The sequence below is a fragment of the Ursus arctos genome, unplaced genomic scaffold (genome assembly GCF_023065955.2).
Source record: "Ursus arctos isolate Adak ecotype North America unplaced genomic scaffold, UrsArc2.0 scaffold_2, whole genome shotgun sequence".
NCBI lineage: Eukaryota > Metazoa > Chordata > Mammalia > Carnivora > Ursidae > Ursus > Ursus arctos.
The window spans coordinates 15,971,019-15,988,301 of record NW_026622874.1 but is presented as its reverse complement, the minus strand read 5'-3'; the positions used below and the strand labels follow the sequence as shown (position 1 = coordinate 15,988,301).

Genomic DNA, 17,283 nt, shown 5'->3' with positions numbered 1-17,283 from the left:
AGACACACAGGGAGAATGCCATGTGTTACAGACTTTGTGTTGCCCCAAATTCCTATGTTGGAAACCTCATTCCCAATGTGATATTGGCTGATAGGACCTTTGGGAGGTGATTATGTCATGAGCAAGGAACCCTCACGAATGGGATTGGTGCCCTTATAAAAGAGAGACCCAAGAGAGTTCTCTTGTTCTTTCCACTATGTGGGAATACAGCAAGAAGTGAGGTCTCGCCCCTTGTCAAATCTGTTGGTGCCTTGATCTTGGACTTCTCAGTCTCTAGAACTGTAGGAAATAAATGTGATTTAAGCCACCCAGTCTATGGCTGTTCGTGGTAGCAGCCCGAGCTGACTAAGACAAAATGAGACAACAGAGGCAGAGCCTGGAGCGATGTAACTACAAGTAAGGAAAGCCCAGGATGGCCAACAACCACCAGAAGTTGGAAGAGCCAAGGAAAGATGCTCCCCCTTAGAGCCTTTGGAAGGAGCCCTGCCCACCAACACCTTGATTTGAGCCCCCTAGACTCTAGAACTACGGGAGAATAAACTTCTGTTGTTGTGAGCCACCTGTTGTCACCATTTGTCATGGCAGCCACGAGAAACTAACACAGATGGAGAAAAGACTCCCCATCTACTTTCCTCAGGTTGTGGTGAGGGTCAAAGCACATTCAGGTATTTTGAAAAGAACAAATTAAAATATAAATGCAGAATAGCATGATCATTAGCCAGGACCCTGTGGACCCACACAGCCACCCCCCCCATGCCTACCAGAAGGACTCAGACTCATCATGGGGGCCCCATAGGTGATGATTTGATCTTGTATTTTTCTACAATCCCACTTCCAGTAAATGAGGGCATATTTGACGCTAGTGTGATGCTAGAGTAATGGCCCCCAAAGATGCCCACGTTCTAATCCCAAGAACACGTGACTCTGTCATCTTACATGGCGAAAAGCAATTTGTAGATGTGATTAAGTGATCCAGGTGGGGCCAATGTAAGAACAAGGGTTCTTATAAGAGGGATTCAGGGAGGGACACCTGAGTGTCTGCCTTTGGCTCAAGGTCATGATCCTGGAGTCCTGGGATCGAGTCCTACATCTGGCTCCTTGCTCAGTGGGGAGTCTGCTTCTCCCTCTGCCTGCCGCTCCCCTGGCTTGTGCTCTCCCTCCCCCTCCCTCTCCCCCTCTCTCTTTGATAAATAAATAAAATATTTTTTTTTAAAAAGAGGGATACAAGGAGAACACTCAGAGTAGAAGATGGGGCAATGGACACAGAGGTCAGAGAGAATAGCAGTCTTGAAAATTCTATGCTGTTGGCTTTGAAGATGGATTAAGGAGTCACAAGCCAAGGGATGCAGGCAGTCTCGAGAGGCTGGGAAAGGCAAGGAAATGATTTCTCCCCCAGAGCCTCCAGAGGCTGCAACCCTGCTGAACCATTTAGACTTCAGACCTGCTGAATGCTGAACTGCACAACAACAGACTTATTTTGTTTTGAGCCACTAAATTGTAGTAATTTGTTACAGCAGCAATGGGAAATTAATATACCGTCAAGCCAGTTAGTCCGCAAATGAATGCGGGAGAGGGTAGGGAAACACCCCAGATAATTGCAGATATCCTGGAAGACTCCCAGCGATTCTCTGTATTAAACCCCCAAAGGATTTCCCCCAAAGAAGCTTACATCCTTTAGTTGGACAATTTTTGCATCTTTTCCATCTTCTGGAGTCCCCCAGAAGTCATCCTAAGATCAAATCCATAACTTCACATACCCTGGGTTCTGAATTACCGACCTTGGTAGGAAGCCCACAGCAATATGGCTTCTGTCTGTCCCTGCATTAAAGGCCTGACAGCCTGTGCTCAGAAAGTCCATCCAGTGTTGCTCCCTATAAGGGATCCTGGAGTCCCCATATGGTTTCCGTCCCTATGTATAGAAGGTGCCATTGATGCTCACACACAGTGTTCAAGAAATGCTTCAAAGGCCCATGTCCACACAGTCACTCTCAATTACACACTCCTCCAGTTCACAGCTTATACAGGGACTCCTTTCACCAGTTGTAGCCAATCTGAGACTCTAAGTACCACAGGGAGACCTCCGCAGGAGAGCACATTTCTGAGGGTCACCGATAAGGGCAGCCTCACTGCCTTCCCGAGATCAGCAGCAAGAAGGAAGCTCTGCACTGAGCACTTCATCCTATTGACTTGGTACAGATTTCCTAAGTGGTGAAATTGGGATTTCGTACTAGATAAAATTCGGAGGAGATTCAGGAAGGACTAAACATAAGATCCGAACAGGAATCTAAACTCATTTGCTTCCCTCCTTTCTGCCTTCCCCACCACTGACACACACACGGAATAATGTTTGTTTCTGCATCTGCTAACAGATCTGGTGCCTGGCACTGAGTATGGAGTTGGAATATCTGCTGTCATGAACTCACAGCAAAGTGTACCAGCTACCATGAATGCCAGGACTGGTGAGTAGGAGGATTGGTGCCGAAGAAGACCAGGATACTCTGAAAGCCTGAGAAGCCATGGAGGCTTGTCCTGGCAAGGCTTTGTCAGAAGGCAATGTCCCTTAATGAACAGGTCCCTGGATGATAGTTATCAGCCTAGAAACAACATCTACCTGCAGAACTCTGGTCTCTGTGCCTAACCTGTGACATCAATATGCAGGATGGTCTCCCTCTCTTCCCCACAGATCTGTGCATGTCTCCCATGATCTGAAGGGCTGCCCACAGGGGTGGAAAATTCCAAATCGATTGGTGTCATAGCAGGTTATATTTCTTTCTAGACCACCCCAGAACAGGCAGAATGTGGTGTCCCTCACCATGCATGACAGAAGCCCTCAGAAAGGCCACAAGGATAAAGGTTTAGATTTGGAAACACCCCATTAAATCTAAGGACAATGGAAAAGTCCACCTGAGACCCTTGCTACTCTGGATCCAGCAGATTTGTTTCCAAATTCTGGGTAAATTTCCAAGTCACTCTAGTACCTTAGGTCCAGGCAGCCTGGACTGAATTGGGGATTTTGAACCAATCCCTGTCCCAAGGCTCATTCTAGTGTAGACAGCCTCTGTAGAGAACCACAAGGACATGGGTCCCCAGGAGTTCTCAGATTTGCACACCCATGGCCAGGTCAGTCAAAATGGCCTCAGGAACAGGGTAGCTACTGTTGTCAGGAATGTCATATCCCTACTTGATGGTGGCTCCTATTGTACCCTGGTTGGCTTGCTAAGAAAGGCTGGGAGAAAATGAATATAGAGAGCTTGAGAATCAGCAGCCAGCTTTGTCCCAGAGGTGGGTGTATTCCTGTGGTGTTGGAGCTACTAATGCCTTTATGCAGATCGTCCATCTATATACCAAGCCCTTGGCCATCTTTCAAACGGAAAGCGCTTAACAAAACGTGAGATAATTGTCAGCAAAGACAAGCTAATCATTGTGGTCAGCAGTCCTGCTGATAGCTTAGAAATCCACGGGGAGGTCTAATTCCAATAAATACTGGCTGATCTATGGAACTGGTGTAAAATAGGCCACTTATGTTGATCCACAGAACTTGACAGTCCCCGAGACCTCATGGTGACGGCCTCCTCAGAAACCTCCATCTCCCTCATCTGGACCAAGGCCAGTGGCCCCATTGATCATTACCGAATTACCTTTACCCCATCCTCTGGAATTGCTTCAGAAGTCACTGTGCCCAAGGACAGGACCTCGTACACACTGACAGATCTAGAGCCAGGAGCAGAGTATATCATTTCGATCACGGCGGAGAGGGGTCGGCAGCAAAGCTTCGAGTCCACTGTGGATGCCTTCACAGGTACAGGGCAGCAGAAATCCCAGCTGGGTTTAGGCATTAATGGATCTTAGTACAAGAAGGTCATCTGGGCAACCCACTCTTTGAATGCCCCATTTTGTTTAAGAAGGAAGAATGTGGATAGAAAAAGGAGGAGATAGAAGAGAAATTAATAAATATATCGAGATGGAAAGTTTGTAAATAAGGGGCAGAGATGAGCAAGGCTACCTACATGCCAGAAAATTTGTATCTGGTTTTCTACAGCCTGGACAAAGAGGATGATTCTGTTCATCTTCTCCTGCCTGCACTAAATCAGTGGGCATTCAGAGGATCCATGTAATCATGTTAAATTTCTCCCAGGATAAAGATTTTAAATCCTGGGTGAGTATTATGAATAACTCACAGAGGTCGTACCCTGCTGAGGACATTCATTTTTCAGTATATGGCTTGGAGAAAGGAGAGTGGACAGGACTGGAGAGTGGGGAGGGAGAAGCTCTGAGTCAGCGAGTGAAGGTGGAGTCCTAGTTTACAAGGAAAACAGGTGCTTAAGCTGGCTCTTCTAGCCCAGAGTCCCATCACCTCAAATATGTTTCAGAACCATCATCTCCTGTGCTTTGCAGGCTTCCGCCCCATCTCCCATTTGCACTTTTCTCACGTGACCTCCTCCAGCGTAAACATAACCTGGAGTGACCCATCCCCTCCAGCAGACAGACTCATTCTGAACTACAGCCCTCGGGATGAAGAGGAAGAGATGACAGAGGTCTCCCTGGATGCTACCAAGAGGCATACTGTCCTGATGGGTCTGCAGCCAGCCACTGAGTACATCGTGAACCTGGTAGCTGTCCATGGCACGGTGACCTCTGAGCCCATCGTGGGCTCCATCACCACAGGTGAGGCTGGAGTACTTGACAGCAGGTGGGAAAGGGGGTTCCTATAGAGGTCTTCAACAAGTCAATGAAATTTACAAAGAGAAATACCCAAGGAGAAAGGGACTGCCTCATTTGGATTGAGAGGGTCTGTGAGCTATTCTGAAAAAGCCACCTCTTCCAGAGTTGCACAAAATGTATAAGATGGGAAACTTCATTTTGGAAGGTAGAATGGACTCAATGTCTTGAGGACGCCAGTGCTTGAACGCATTGGTCCAGAGGTTCTCACACTATCAGCCTGAAGAGAGTTAGCCTCCAAGAGGAGACCCCATCTTTTGACTGCTCAGTAAGGTCACTCATACAAATGATGTTTCCTCAAAATTATATGGGACTAACACGCAACCATGTGGGAACCTGAGACTCAGAAAATGGGATTGATTTGCATGTCGTTTGGAAAACACAGGCACTCTGAGATGAACTGGATCATTTTTGTCTCATCATTCTCCAAATACAATCCCAGGTGTGAGTGTGCATGTGGGTGAGGACATGCGTGTTTCAGTGGTTTCCTACATACTAACAAGAACTCACAAACTGGACAAGTGGATTAAGCACTAGCTGGTTTCGACCCTGGGATCCTCCAGTAATCAAAAAAAAAATGAAGTATCCAGTACAGATGAAATACAAGTTAGGAAAGTGGATTTGTTCTGGACTTGTGATCTGAAATCCCTCTAGACTGGATAGGCAGTTTTTCCAAATTGAACCGTAGGTGGCTGCTAAAAACTAAGAGAAACAGTTGGGTTTGTCCAAGAGAAGTTGTTCCAGAGAATATGACCATGTTAATCCCAGTTGAAAAGAAAACACATGAACTTAAAGGAAGGTTCCCAATTGGCCTTCACACAGGTAATAGCTGCTGCACAGCACAGAGCTTGCCAACTTGACTTCATGTTGTTAAAATATTCCCCATGAACATAGTTTTAGCCAATAACTTGAGGTTTCATGCGAAACTTTGGCCTGACCATGGCTTTAAGGATGCTCTGGTGTAAAGATCTTTTCTCCCTCTGCAATACTATTAGCTCTCGGTCCACATGAAACCAAGGATAGGAATTGCTTTTTCACACTGTGCTTTCTGTCTTTTTCCCACAACTACCTGGGTTCTTGTAGGAATTGATCCCCCCAAAGACATTACAATTAGCAATGTGACCAAGGACTCAGTTATGGTCTCCTGGAGCCCTCCTGTTGCATCTTTTGATTACTACCGAGTATCCTATCGGCCAACACAAGGTAATAAAGTTATTTGCTTTCTCACAAATGGATAGGATTTGGAGCTAGGTGAAGATTGCTATGGGAGAACTACATATCCCAGAGGGTATCATTCCCCATTTTCATTCTCCTCCTCTCTGTGGCATGTTCCATCACAATGAGAGTGGGTTGAGGGGGGAGCAGCCAAGAAACCCTGAATTTACCAACTCCTCTCACAAAAGGCTTGACTACATTCACCCAGAAAGCAGGCCCTCCATCAGCAGAGTGAACCATGGTAACTGGTCACCTTATCTAGGGGTGAAGTAAATAACAATGAACTCTAAAGAATTCTGCCAAAACCCAGGGTCACATTCACTTTTCTGAGAGTGAAGTCCAAGACTAGAATCCTGGGTGATGCATAAAGACTCAGCTGAACCATATGGAGCCTTAGAAGGAAGTCCAGTGATGGTGGTCCTATTTCTGCCACTTCAGCCGAGTTATAAGTCAGAAAAAGTTGGCCCAGACCTCCCCTGCAACCTGACAGTTCCTGCTGGTACATGCCACATTGTTAACAAAGTAGAGGGCATGCCCCCGTCCAGGGAGGCAGGGGATAGTTTTCCAGACTACCCTGTCTCTGGGCTGCATGGACCACTCTTTGCAGCCATGACCTCTAGACTGCCTTAAGAAGACCAGCTTGTTAGAAAACCACATAACCACCTTTTTCCTTTGCTCCAAGGAACCTATAAAATGAGGGGGTGGGACCAGCATGCAAGGTCTCATCAGCTCCAACATTCCCAGTCTATGAATCATTTCTCCTCCTTCCCCACTGAGTGCTGGGCCTTGCACCCATCTGTGCTTCATGACGAAGTGCTGCCAGAAGCTTCTATGTAGATTATACCATGAGCTGTGTTGATGAAGGATCCAATGAACTTTAACAGTGGCTTCTTCTCTTCCTTAGTGGGACGGCTGGACAGCTCAGTGGTGCCCAACACGGTGACAGAATTCACCATCACCAAGCTATATCCAGCCACTGAATATGAAATCAGTCTCAACAGTGTGAGGGGCAGAGAGGAGAGTGAGCGCGTCTGTACCCTCATTCATACAGGTAGGCATGTCTCCCTGTCATGAGCCAAGACAAGACCCTGACTGAGGACCTGCAACAGACAGAAGAGGCAAAGAGTGGAGTTGTTCTGGCTAATACAGAGGACACTGGTTCTGGGTTCAGAAGTTCCATTCCTGGGTGCTTCTCTGACTCACTGTGTCATGCAAAGCAATTTGCAATTTCTCTCCCCTCTGGTATTTCCCTCTAATACCAGGAGTTTAGAGAGTAACCCTCTTCTAATAATCTTATTGGTTTAGATCAGAAATTTTCATGGAATTTTCAATAGGAAATGTGACCTTTCAAAGATACATTATGGAAGTGAATTCCAGAACAGACATCTGAATCATCTTATCTAATTTTTTTAAAAGACTCAGTCAAGTAAATTTTACCTCAGAGAAGGAAAAGATTATTATTTCAGTAATAATCCTTGGGGTTCTGAAACTCTTCTTCCAGGTCAGAAGCCACCAAGTGGCTGCACTTGTTATTGCTTTATGCTCAAAAGGTGGAGGACTTTGGGGCGTCTGGGTGGCTCAGTTGGTTAAGCATCTGCCTTCGGCTCAGGTCATGATCCCGGGGTCCTGGGATCGAGCCCCACATTGGGCTCCCTGCTCAGCGGGAAGCCTGCTTCTCCCTCTCTCACTCCCCCTGCTTGTGTTCCCTCTCTCGCTGTCTCTCTCTCTGTCAAATAAATAAATAAAATAAAATTTAAAAAAAGGTGGAGGACTTCTTTTGGAAAATGAGCTCCTTGGATGGGCCTGAGGACAGGGCTCCTGCAGCAACTCCACTGCTCCTCCTGCTCTGGCCCCTGAGTCAGCCCACCGTGCAGAACTAGGAAAGATTTGCTATAGAAGTCACCAGAGGGGACAGCCAAAAATTTCTGTCCCCAGACCCCAGACCTAACCTGCCAGTTAAGCTGTCGTTCCCATAGCACATGGGAAATATCCAGCTTGCCTCATTAGGAGAACACTGGAACTTCTTGAGGCTGCTTAATTTCCTCAGAGAATGGCACTTCCTGAATGAGGAAAAGGTAACTTGGAATTCCTCACCACTTTTGTAGATGTTCTCACAGGCCCAGAAACATCTGTAAAGTAAGTGGCCAAAGAAACATGCCTTCAGAATGCTTCAGAACCTAAAAAAAGTATTCTACTAAAAAACACCACAGGATATTCTCATTTTCCCTAGTCTCCTTCCAGGCCTATAACTACACATAACTCAGCCATGTTTTTGGTCCAATCTTTCCTTTCATAAAATTATCTGTAACCATTAAGGAATCAACAAATATTGACCCAAAGTGATGCCCAATGAGTCAAAAGAAGCCCCCCGCCCTCACCTTCCTGAAAGTCTTAGAAATTCATGGTAAAGAAATTAGACTTTTTCTCTTTGAGGACTGTAAAATGGATTTTAAGAGCCTCCTACCCCTTAAGGTAAAAGAAAGCAGCAACTTGGGTCAAAAAACCTCATTCCTTGGGTTCTTGGTCATAAGCAGCAAGTATCTGTAAAGCAGATATTCCGCAGCGTACCAACCCAAACCACCCTCTTTCAGGTTCAGACAGAGCTATTGTGGCAACTCCCAATAAACAGATTGCCCACAGAACTGTCTTCTTTTGTTGTTGTTTTAATGTGAGATGTATGATTTTACAACTTTGGGAAATGAGTACTCCTTCAGGGTCTCATAGTTAACCTCAGAGAGATCAAGCTAACTAGTCTCCCAAGACATTTCTTTGTCTCTTTTCATAAGGTTGCATTTGAAGAACTTGTTAAAGACACAGATTACATATAAAATTCGGATATTAAAATCTGAAAAATATTTCACAGTTGTTGCTTCTAAATAAGGAGCATAGGCAAGCAATAGAAACCTTCAGTTAGAGAACAGGGCCAGATCAATAGCACATCTTGGTCCCCAAAAGTAAATCATGCAACACTTAGGTTGAGTTGATACCTAAACTATTATAATAACATCCATTTCTAAAATAAATCTCAACTTTATAGAAAGGAAGCATAGTAAGAAACAAAGGCATAGAGCATGGGCAAATAAGAATGGGAACTCGGTCCCATGATGAGCAAACTCTGTTCCCCACAACAGGCATTATTGTTCCTTAGCCTGGAAGAATCCCCTCGGCTCTCTAGGCTACAAAAGGGATACCCAGGTCTCAGTACAAAGGGAGCCAGTGAGTAGCAAAGCAAGAATTCACTCATCGTATGTGGCTTTCGAGGCAACCTGAGACCCATTCAGTCATTCCGCAAGCACTGACTACCTTGTAAGTTCTAGGTGCTGTGGATACTCCTTGACTTCATGGAATTCCCACCACACTTTCTGAAGTTCGTTAACAGGGATCATTCCACAAGGCATGCCCTTTATACTTATGAAAGTGCAAGTAGCTTGGGAAGCAAAATATCTCATTAACTAAAGAAAGATAACAATTCCTCTATGCTCTTAGTTTCTCCATCTAGGTTTTAATGTGTCAAACACAACAGCCATACCTTGGAATCCCCTGTAGGACCTGACAGGGCTCTGCGCATACGTCAGTGAATGAAGTAAAAGGAAGATCTGGGGCCAATCAGGAGAGAACTGTGTACTTGTGAGGAAGGAGAAAAGGGAGAAGAGGATGGGATCGAAGGGAAGAAAGGAAAGAGATCTCCACTCACTTCATTACTTTGTACACCACAGCAGTAGATATGATGATGGGTGAAACTATAGGAAATAGTTCACTGCGCTTCCATCCTTCAGTATCTCCTACCTTTACCTGATACTCTCTGGTTCTGTTTCAGCCATGGACAACCCCGTGGATCTGACTGCTACCAACATCACTCCAACAGAAGCCCTGCTGCAGTGGAAGGCACCAGTGGGTGGAGTGGAGAACTACGTCATTATTCTCACACACTTTGCAGGTGAATGTCTACAAGTCTATGCATCAGGCAGGTGGGGATGGTGGGGACTGGAGCTGAAGACTATTATTTAAGTTTTTTTAAAAAGGACGATTTATCAATTTGAGGGACATCTTAGAAATTTTCCTGCTTTACTTTTACTGTAAAGCTCTCAAGATGTCCCTAAACTCTACAAATTATATCAATTATAGAAATTCAGAAAGCTGAATCTGAAAGGTACAAGAAGGGCCCATAAACAAAAGCAAATACAAAAACATAGAAACAGCACTTGGAAGACAAAATTCTGAGTTGAGCTAAGACTTGCCCCCAAACGCAATGGGCAAGAAAGTGCACTTTTCCAGATACTTACAGAGCGAGAAAACCACTAAAGCACCATGCTTGAAGCAGATAATACTTGGTAACAAAGGATCCAGAGCTAGCAAACTCTTGTTGCTTTAGTCTTGTCTACCCATATCCAACCCAAAAGGTTGAGTCAACATGAAATCTTGAGTTTCAATGTCCTCTCACCATGCTTGTTCACCTTATGCTATTTGAAGTTGAATAGAGAGGCCCAAAGCAAAATAGTGTTCAGTAATTCAAGTATCTAGGCCTAGGAAAATGATTTCCTTGCCTAAACTATACATGTGATCACAGAATTGTTGTGGGTTATATTCAGGAATCCAGAGAACAAAGATACCAGAAGGCAAAAGATAAGCAGATGTCTTAATTTTCAAAAATGACAGAGAAAACCAATTTTGTAAGCTGCAAAGTAAGCTGATTGGTAAAGTTTGGGAAAATAAAAACGAAAACAGACTATTAAATAAATTGGAAGAAGATACCAGCACAGGTTCACTAAGAATAAGTTTTACCAAACCCATTTTATATCTTTTTTTTAATTGGCAAATCTGCTAACACACTTGGATTTCAGCAAGGCATCAGAAAAACCTACTTATTACTTAGATGGAAAAATACGTGATGGATCATAGTTGGAGTTACATAGAATGGTAGCTGATTGAATAGCTCTCCTCAAAGAATGAATATCATGACTATGGATACATCATAACCCGCTATGTTCACACACAATCCATTTAAACTCCTGCCTCCCCTCCTTGCATGTCATGGGCCTGCATTTCTTACCTCTCACCATGCCTTCCTAAACCACAACGCGTTTGCATGTGTTGCTTCCTCTATCCGGAAATTCTCTCCCCACTTGTCTGCCTAGACAAACCCATCCCCTGAGTCTTAGTTTCAACACTATGTCCTCCGTCAAAGCTTCCAGTATCCCCTAAGGCAGTCAGACCCACTTGCTGACCAGTGCAAAGTACACGGTTCCATCATATCAATTAACTTCCATTCATTCAACAAATATTTTGGATGTCCTCCCACAAGCCATACACCCAACAAGGCTATAAGGATTCAGAGACAAAACACGGGTTCTTTTCTTCGCAGAAATCACTTCTGGTGTTGACGAGACAGACCAGTATATTGTTACCACCCAATGTGAGCAGTGTCATGACATAGGCGATCACAAAACAGCTTGGGCCACAACTGATAGATCACTCATTGGGGGTGAGGGTGGGTGTTGAAGGGAAGAAAGAAGGCAGATCTTAGATAAAGTTAGAGAAGGAGAATAGAAGAAAGGGACTTCTAAGACAAAGAACAGCCACAGTGCATTCGTAGAGATAGGAGAGAACGTGAGGACTTTGGAGGAACTGCCATGGTTCGATACGGCCAGAGCAGTGACCGCTGGCAGGATGTTGCAAATGAGGATATTCGAAAGATCGAATCATTATGTTTGCTCTTCCAAAGAGGTGGTTTGGATTTTTATTTGTTTGCATGCCTTCTATGCCTTTAGCCCACAAGAAACTTGAAACCTCAGACCCTACCTAGTTTGGGGAAGTGCCCAGTAAATTTTCTTGAATGCTGAATTACTCGGAAGTACTCTAAAGACACCATAAAGGGCTTGGCCCTGCTCTAATGAACAGTTTTATTGACAGCATGAATGAATACAGAGAAGACATGAGTACCACATTTGTATATAAAACGAAACTGTGTAAGTCAATGATACTGTAACAGTGCTGTACGGTGAGAGATGGTAGCTATGCTTGCGGTGAGCATAGCATAATGTATGGGGGAGTTGAATCGCCATGTTGTACACCTGAAACTAATGTCACATTGTGTGTCAACTGTACTTGAATAAAAAAATTTTTAAACTGTGATCAAGAGAATCCAAAATCAAATATATTTCAATAAACTGAGACGGTGATCTGAAACTCAATCGACGATGAAAAATGCAGTAGAAATGAAGGCAAAGCTCTGTCCACGGGCGCAAAAAAATCTACAATTTTAGAATTGCCACATCGATGGAATGGTGGTTGGGGATAAATTTTCTCAGCCTAGAGGAGAGAGGACCTGAGTAGGAGATGAGGCAGGAAAGAAGGAGCCATGTAGCCGGAGGGTTCAGCTGATTCTTTGTAAACCCAATGGCCTGAGTAGATGTCATGGAAAAGAAATCTGGCCTCCAAATAAGGACTATTTTTCTCAATTAAGATGCAAAACAAGATGAGAGGGGAGGCTTGTGTGGAATACAATACTAAGCTAAATAACTTTTAAGAGATTCTTTCCAAAATTCTAATACTGAATCTTTATGAAATGCCTTTGGATTCGGTAAGGCTTTCCTAGGTTGAATAGCCTTATTCAGTTCTCATCCATGTTCATCCGATTTCAGTTGCTGGAGAGACCATCCTGGTTGATGGAGGCAGTGAGGAATTCCAGCTTGCTGGCCTGCTTCCTAGCACCCACTATACCGTCAATATGTATGCCACCAGTGGGCCTCTCACCAGTGGCACCGTCAGCACCAACTTCTCTACCCGTGAGTACATGGTTGGCTACACATCCAGTGTCCCTAGATGCTCCTGTGGATCCTGAAAATTACCAGTCTTCATGTGGTGCTCTAAATGATAGTTGATAGGCTTTGGACAGTGCAGCCATGAGCTGTTTGTATTTCCGTTGACTGCTGCCCAAATGCCAGTGAAAGTGAGCTACAGCTCTCAGGCAACAGACACATGTCTGTTTCCTGCTCTCACCCTGAGTCCGGCTGACAGCAGTAGAACCAGGCCAAGAAAGGCCAGTACTGGAAATGCATAGGGCCCAGAAAAACCTGATGCATATTACCAGGCTTGATATCTGGGAAATAGTTGCTGGATACAATCAAAGCCAGAACAGTAGACAAAGTTATAGGTGTGGGAAGGATATAAGCTCAAGAGTGAACTTGCAGACATGCATTTTTAACAAGGTCATGATTTCAGACACAGGTCAGATTGGAAGTTGTCACACCTAGGCCCGGAGGCCCAGGTGAGGGAAGGGGGGAATAGTTGCAGGAATGATCATGACACTGACTGATTATCTTCTGGCCCAGGAGCACCCTTCTGCTCCTGTCCAAGCTAGAACTAGGGTCAGCGTGTAAGCAGCCCAGAGACCACATAGGTGGGCAAAGAGATACATGGGCCTGCAATGGAATCAAACAGAGACGAGCTGGAGAGGCAGGCACTCCTGGCATTTTCTCCTCTTTGTAGTCCTGGACCCTCCTGCAAACCTGACAGCCAGTGAAGTCACCAGACAAAGTGCCCTGATCTCCTGGCAGCCTCCCAGAGCCGAGATTGAAAACTACATCTTAACCTACAAATCCACTGATGGAAGCCGCAAGGTGAGATTTGTCTGTAAAGGAGATTTTTCTATCAAGCCATCCAAAGGGAGCACACTGGGTTTGCCATGATGGATACATACATGCTGTTGAGGAAAGAGCCTGAGTCTGCAAGCCAGAGACTTTGGTGCTAGGCCTGGCTTCGCTCTTACTCTCCTAACAAACTGAAGCAAAGCACGAAACCTCTCTGAGTCTTAGTCTGCTCTAGATAACGGGGGTGTCTAGCTCCACACTTCTCTTGGTTGTGGTGGCGTTTTCAATACGATGATGCAAAGCACATTGGAAACTTCCAAGCCTATATACGTACATAGTTTTGGGGGGAAATTTCACTAGCAGGGCCAAGCAAACATGAGCAGGGTATCAAATTCAACGGTCTTTTATGCCTCTCGATCAGCATTGTAAAGGCTACCTCTGTATATAGCCTGCAGTAAAGAGATGACAAATTTCTGGGTTACGTGATCAGTTGAAACAGTACTTCGAGAGCACTGGTTGTCAAGCTTCTGTTCGCAATGGAATCCTTTTTTGTTTTAAAGTGAAACACTATTCAGAAGCCAAATATACACAATAGATTTAAGCAGAGCTAGTCTGTTGGATATGGAGGACGCAGGCCTAGGATTCTGCCTCCCCTAGTCCTGAGGAATCTCGTACAGTCAGAAAACCACTGGATTTGATCACTCACAGGCCTGCCTTTATGCCAACGTGCATCTGTGAGGTAGGAGCTGCCTAACTCTCACACGGGAGCTGCCCTCTCTGCTTATTGGCTCGGTCCTCTCCTTGTTGTGGAGTGGAGAGCACACAATGGCCCTGGCAATACTGACCTAGCTGGCCGCGGGCTCTGGGCTTCCCTTCCCAGCTCCTCTCAATTGCGTGTTGGTCCCTCCCTTCCACCTGCCTCCCTCGCTTGTTGCACAGGAGCTGATTGTGGATGCAGAGGACACGTGGATCCGACTGGAGGGCCTGTCTGAGAGCACAGACTACACAGTGCTCCTGCAGGCAGCCCAGGACACCTCCCGGAGCAGCCTCACCTCTGCCACCTTCACCACAGGTGAGAGACCACCACCCCTATGATGCCTTCTTCTTCCCTGCTTGACTTCTGGCTCATCAGCAGCTTCTGCTGAGACTTGATCAGGGAGGAACCTACCAAAGAAACCCAACCGCCTCTTCCTGTGAGGGGAAATAAGGCTTTCCTCCACTCCTCCCCTCCCCCTTCCAAGGCCCTGCCAGGAAACTTCTTCCTACCAAAACAACCATAGGAACCACAGTGCAAATCCCTGGTCCACCTGGACCCACTAAATGCACCAAGTGAAGACACCAGGTTCCTGATCAGATTTTCTGCAAGTGTTTTCCCAGCAAAGTTCATCCTTCCCTCCTTCCTTCCTTCTTCTGCTGCCTATAATCAGAGAATCACTTAATGAAAGCACCAAGAGTAAACCCTCCATATTAAATCTTGGCTTCTTCTCCATACACAAAGCACTTTTGCACTCCTATGATCTTAACTAAGTCCCTGTAAGAACGGGTGAGGAGCGCCTTATCGGCCCCATTTCACAGATGATGAACAGAGTGCGTGGAAATCAAATGACCTACATGACTAGTAAGTGGCTGAGTCAAACTACAACAAAGGTCTTCTACTTCTAAATCCAGCTGCTCCTCTTGCCTTCCTCCAATTATCAGCAGAAAATACCTGAAAATGGCCATAAGGGATAAGAGTGTCCTAATTTGTATAAGAGGAAATAAACTAATAAGAGGCACTGTTCTTACATCATTAGACGTACTACCTAATTCAGTCATCATGACAGCCTACGAAGTATGTTCTGTTATACCTATTTACAGTCGAGGAAATTGAGCCACACAGAGGTGAGGCAACTCACCCAAGACCCCACAGCTCCTAAGCAAGAGAACTGATTTGACTCTAGTTGATCAAGTTGTGGGGACTGCGCCTGTTAAAAATCCTTTCTGCCACTTCCCACGGTCCCTCTGTACAGTCCGTATTGCAGAACTGCCCAGTCCAGACTTTGAACTGTCTTCCTGCCCCACATTCTGGGGGTGTGGCCATGCACATGTGTGGGGCGAGTGTGAGCATATCCCTTCTCCCTAGATGCATGTGTGCCTGCCATCTCAGAGTACCAGGATGACTGGAATCCTGCCCATGCCCCAGAGCCCGGTCCCGCCATCATGAGGGAGGTGACAGAAGATCCCCAATCCCTACCCAGGTGCCTCTCCCTGTAGACTTGTTCTAAATGACAAAGCAGGACACTGGATCAAAAACACCAAAATGTTAACAGTGGTTAAGTTAGTGGGATTAGGAATGAGTCCTCTTTTCCCTCCTTTTTTGTATTTTCAATATCTTACAAAGCATCTACAATGAGCAAATAATCAGAAAAACAATTTTTTAATTAAAAAACAAAAATAAGCCTCGGTTACATAACCAAACATGAATCTAAGACGGGTCTTTACCAAGTGGAACTTGGAGGACACTTGATCACTTTTTGGGGCTGAAGTCAATTATGATCACCCTCCATGTTCTTTCGCAGTGTGGCTTATCTCAGTATCAAGGTGCTACCCTCTCTTGTTCAAGCCCTTCCCTGCATATTCACAGGTTAAAGGGTCTTCCATGGTCCTCTTTTCCAACCCAAAGACCCATGGATTGGAGCTTTTCACTGAATTAAGAATTTCTTTCCCATAAAAGGACACAGATGACAGAAACATAAACAGAGCTCCCAATTTGCATATTTATTAGGTCTCAACTCATCATGTCATCCCAAAAATGCATGGGTTTCAGTGCTTGCTCAGTGTAGTATGAGCTTCCAGTTCCTATCCTAGCAATGCCTCAGCTAGTGGCTGTGAGCAGTGTGATAATATGCCTGAGGTTTCTGCAGCACCTGGCAGTTGTGCCTTGCTCCAGATCCACCTGGGCTATCAAAGTTTACCTGCTTCTGTGCCCACCACTGGCCTCTCTTACATGAAGCTGCCCCAGGGGTGTATAACAGTTTGGGTCTGGAATCCCAGATCCAGCTGGAGCCCCAGCAAGATCCAATAAGCAGAAGGTTAACAATTCATGGAAATCTGGAAAGGAGGCCAGGGTAGTGGCTTTGTTTGGTGAACAGTGCAGAGGGACCATCGGGACATATTTAGGTGTTTGTTTCTTTGTTTTTATGAAACCCAGTTGACACTGGGCTCCTGGGGCATGACCAATACCAACTCAAAAAGGAAAAAAACCGAAGAGCCCACGTTCCTGTATAATGAGTGTAGTTACTGACTGAGCCGCTCCATGCACAGTTGGGGTACCAGAGAAGGACTTGCCACTACTATTGTGGTACATGGCAAAGATGTGTCCAAGTTTGGAAACCTTTGCTGAGTATTACTGTAAAACTCAAATTTAAATGTAGGTCATTGATGCGTACCACACCCTACTGGTTTTGTCTTAGAGATTTATCAGAACCCACTGGAATGACCGGTTGCAGAATGAAAAGTTTGCAGACAGAAGTAATGCATATGAAAGTACCTTGCACAGAGCCTGACAGATAGTGGACATAATAAATGTTGGTTGAATAGAATAGTTAAATCCCAGCTGTAGAGCATGGAAGAGAGGTTTCTGGTGAAACAAAGCTATAGAAGGAGATTTTCAATATCCATCACAGGGTTGGGACAGGCAAAGAGGTACTTCCTCCAGAGTATGATTCCTAAAGTCCCTCTAATTTCAGGTTCTTTCTGCCACCCCAAATGCAAATTTGCC

At 45.2% G+C, this 17,283-nt stretch overlaps 1 protein-coding gene across 2 annotated transcripts in view; it reads left to right on the top strand.

Moving 5' to 3' along the window:
- TNR (tenascin R) overlaps positions 1–17,283 on the top strand; it is a 79,470-nt gene that overhangs the window by 37,165 nt on the left and 25,022 nt on the right. For both annotated transcript variants that reach the window (XM_026509298.3, XM_057315544.1), the window contains exons 8-16: positions 2,370–2,459; positions 3,536–3,799; positions 4,396–4,665; positions 5,803–5,922; positions 6,839–6,985; positions 9,752–9,871; positions 12,576–12,719; positions 13,423–13,553; positions 14,463–14,595. In XM_026509298.3, the coding sequence (XP_026365083.1) occupies positions 2,370–2,459; positions 3,536–3,799; positions 4,396–4,665; positions 5,803–5,922; positions 6,839–6,985; positions 9,752–9,871; positions 12,576–12,719; positions 13,423–13,553; positions 14,463–14,595 (1,419 nt within the window). The remainder of the gene's footprint in view (positions 1–2,369; positions 2,460–3,535; positions 3,800–4,395; positions 4,666–5,802; positions 5,923–6,838; positions 6,986–9,751; positions 9,872–12,575; positions 12,720–13,422; positions 13,554–14,462; positions 14,596–17,283) is intronic.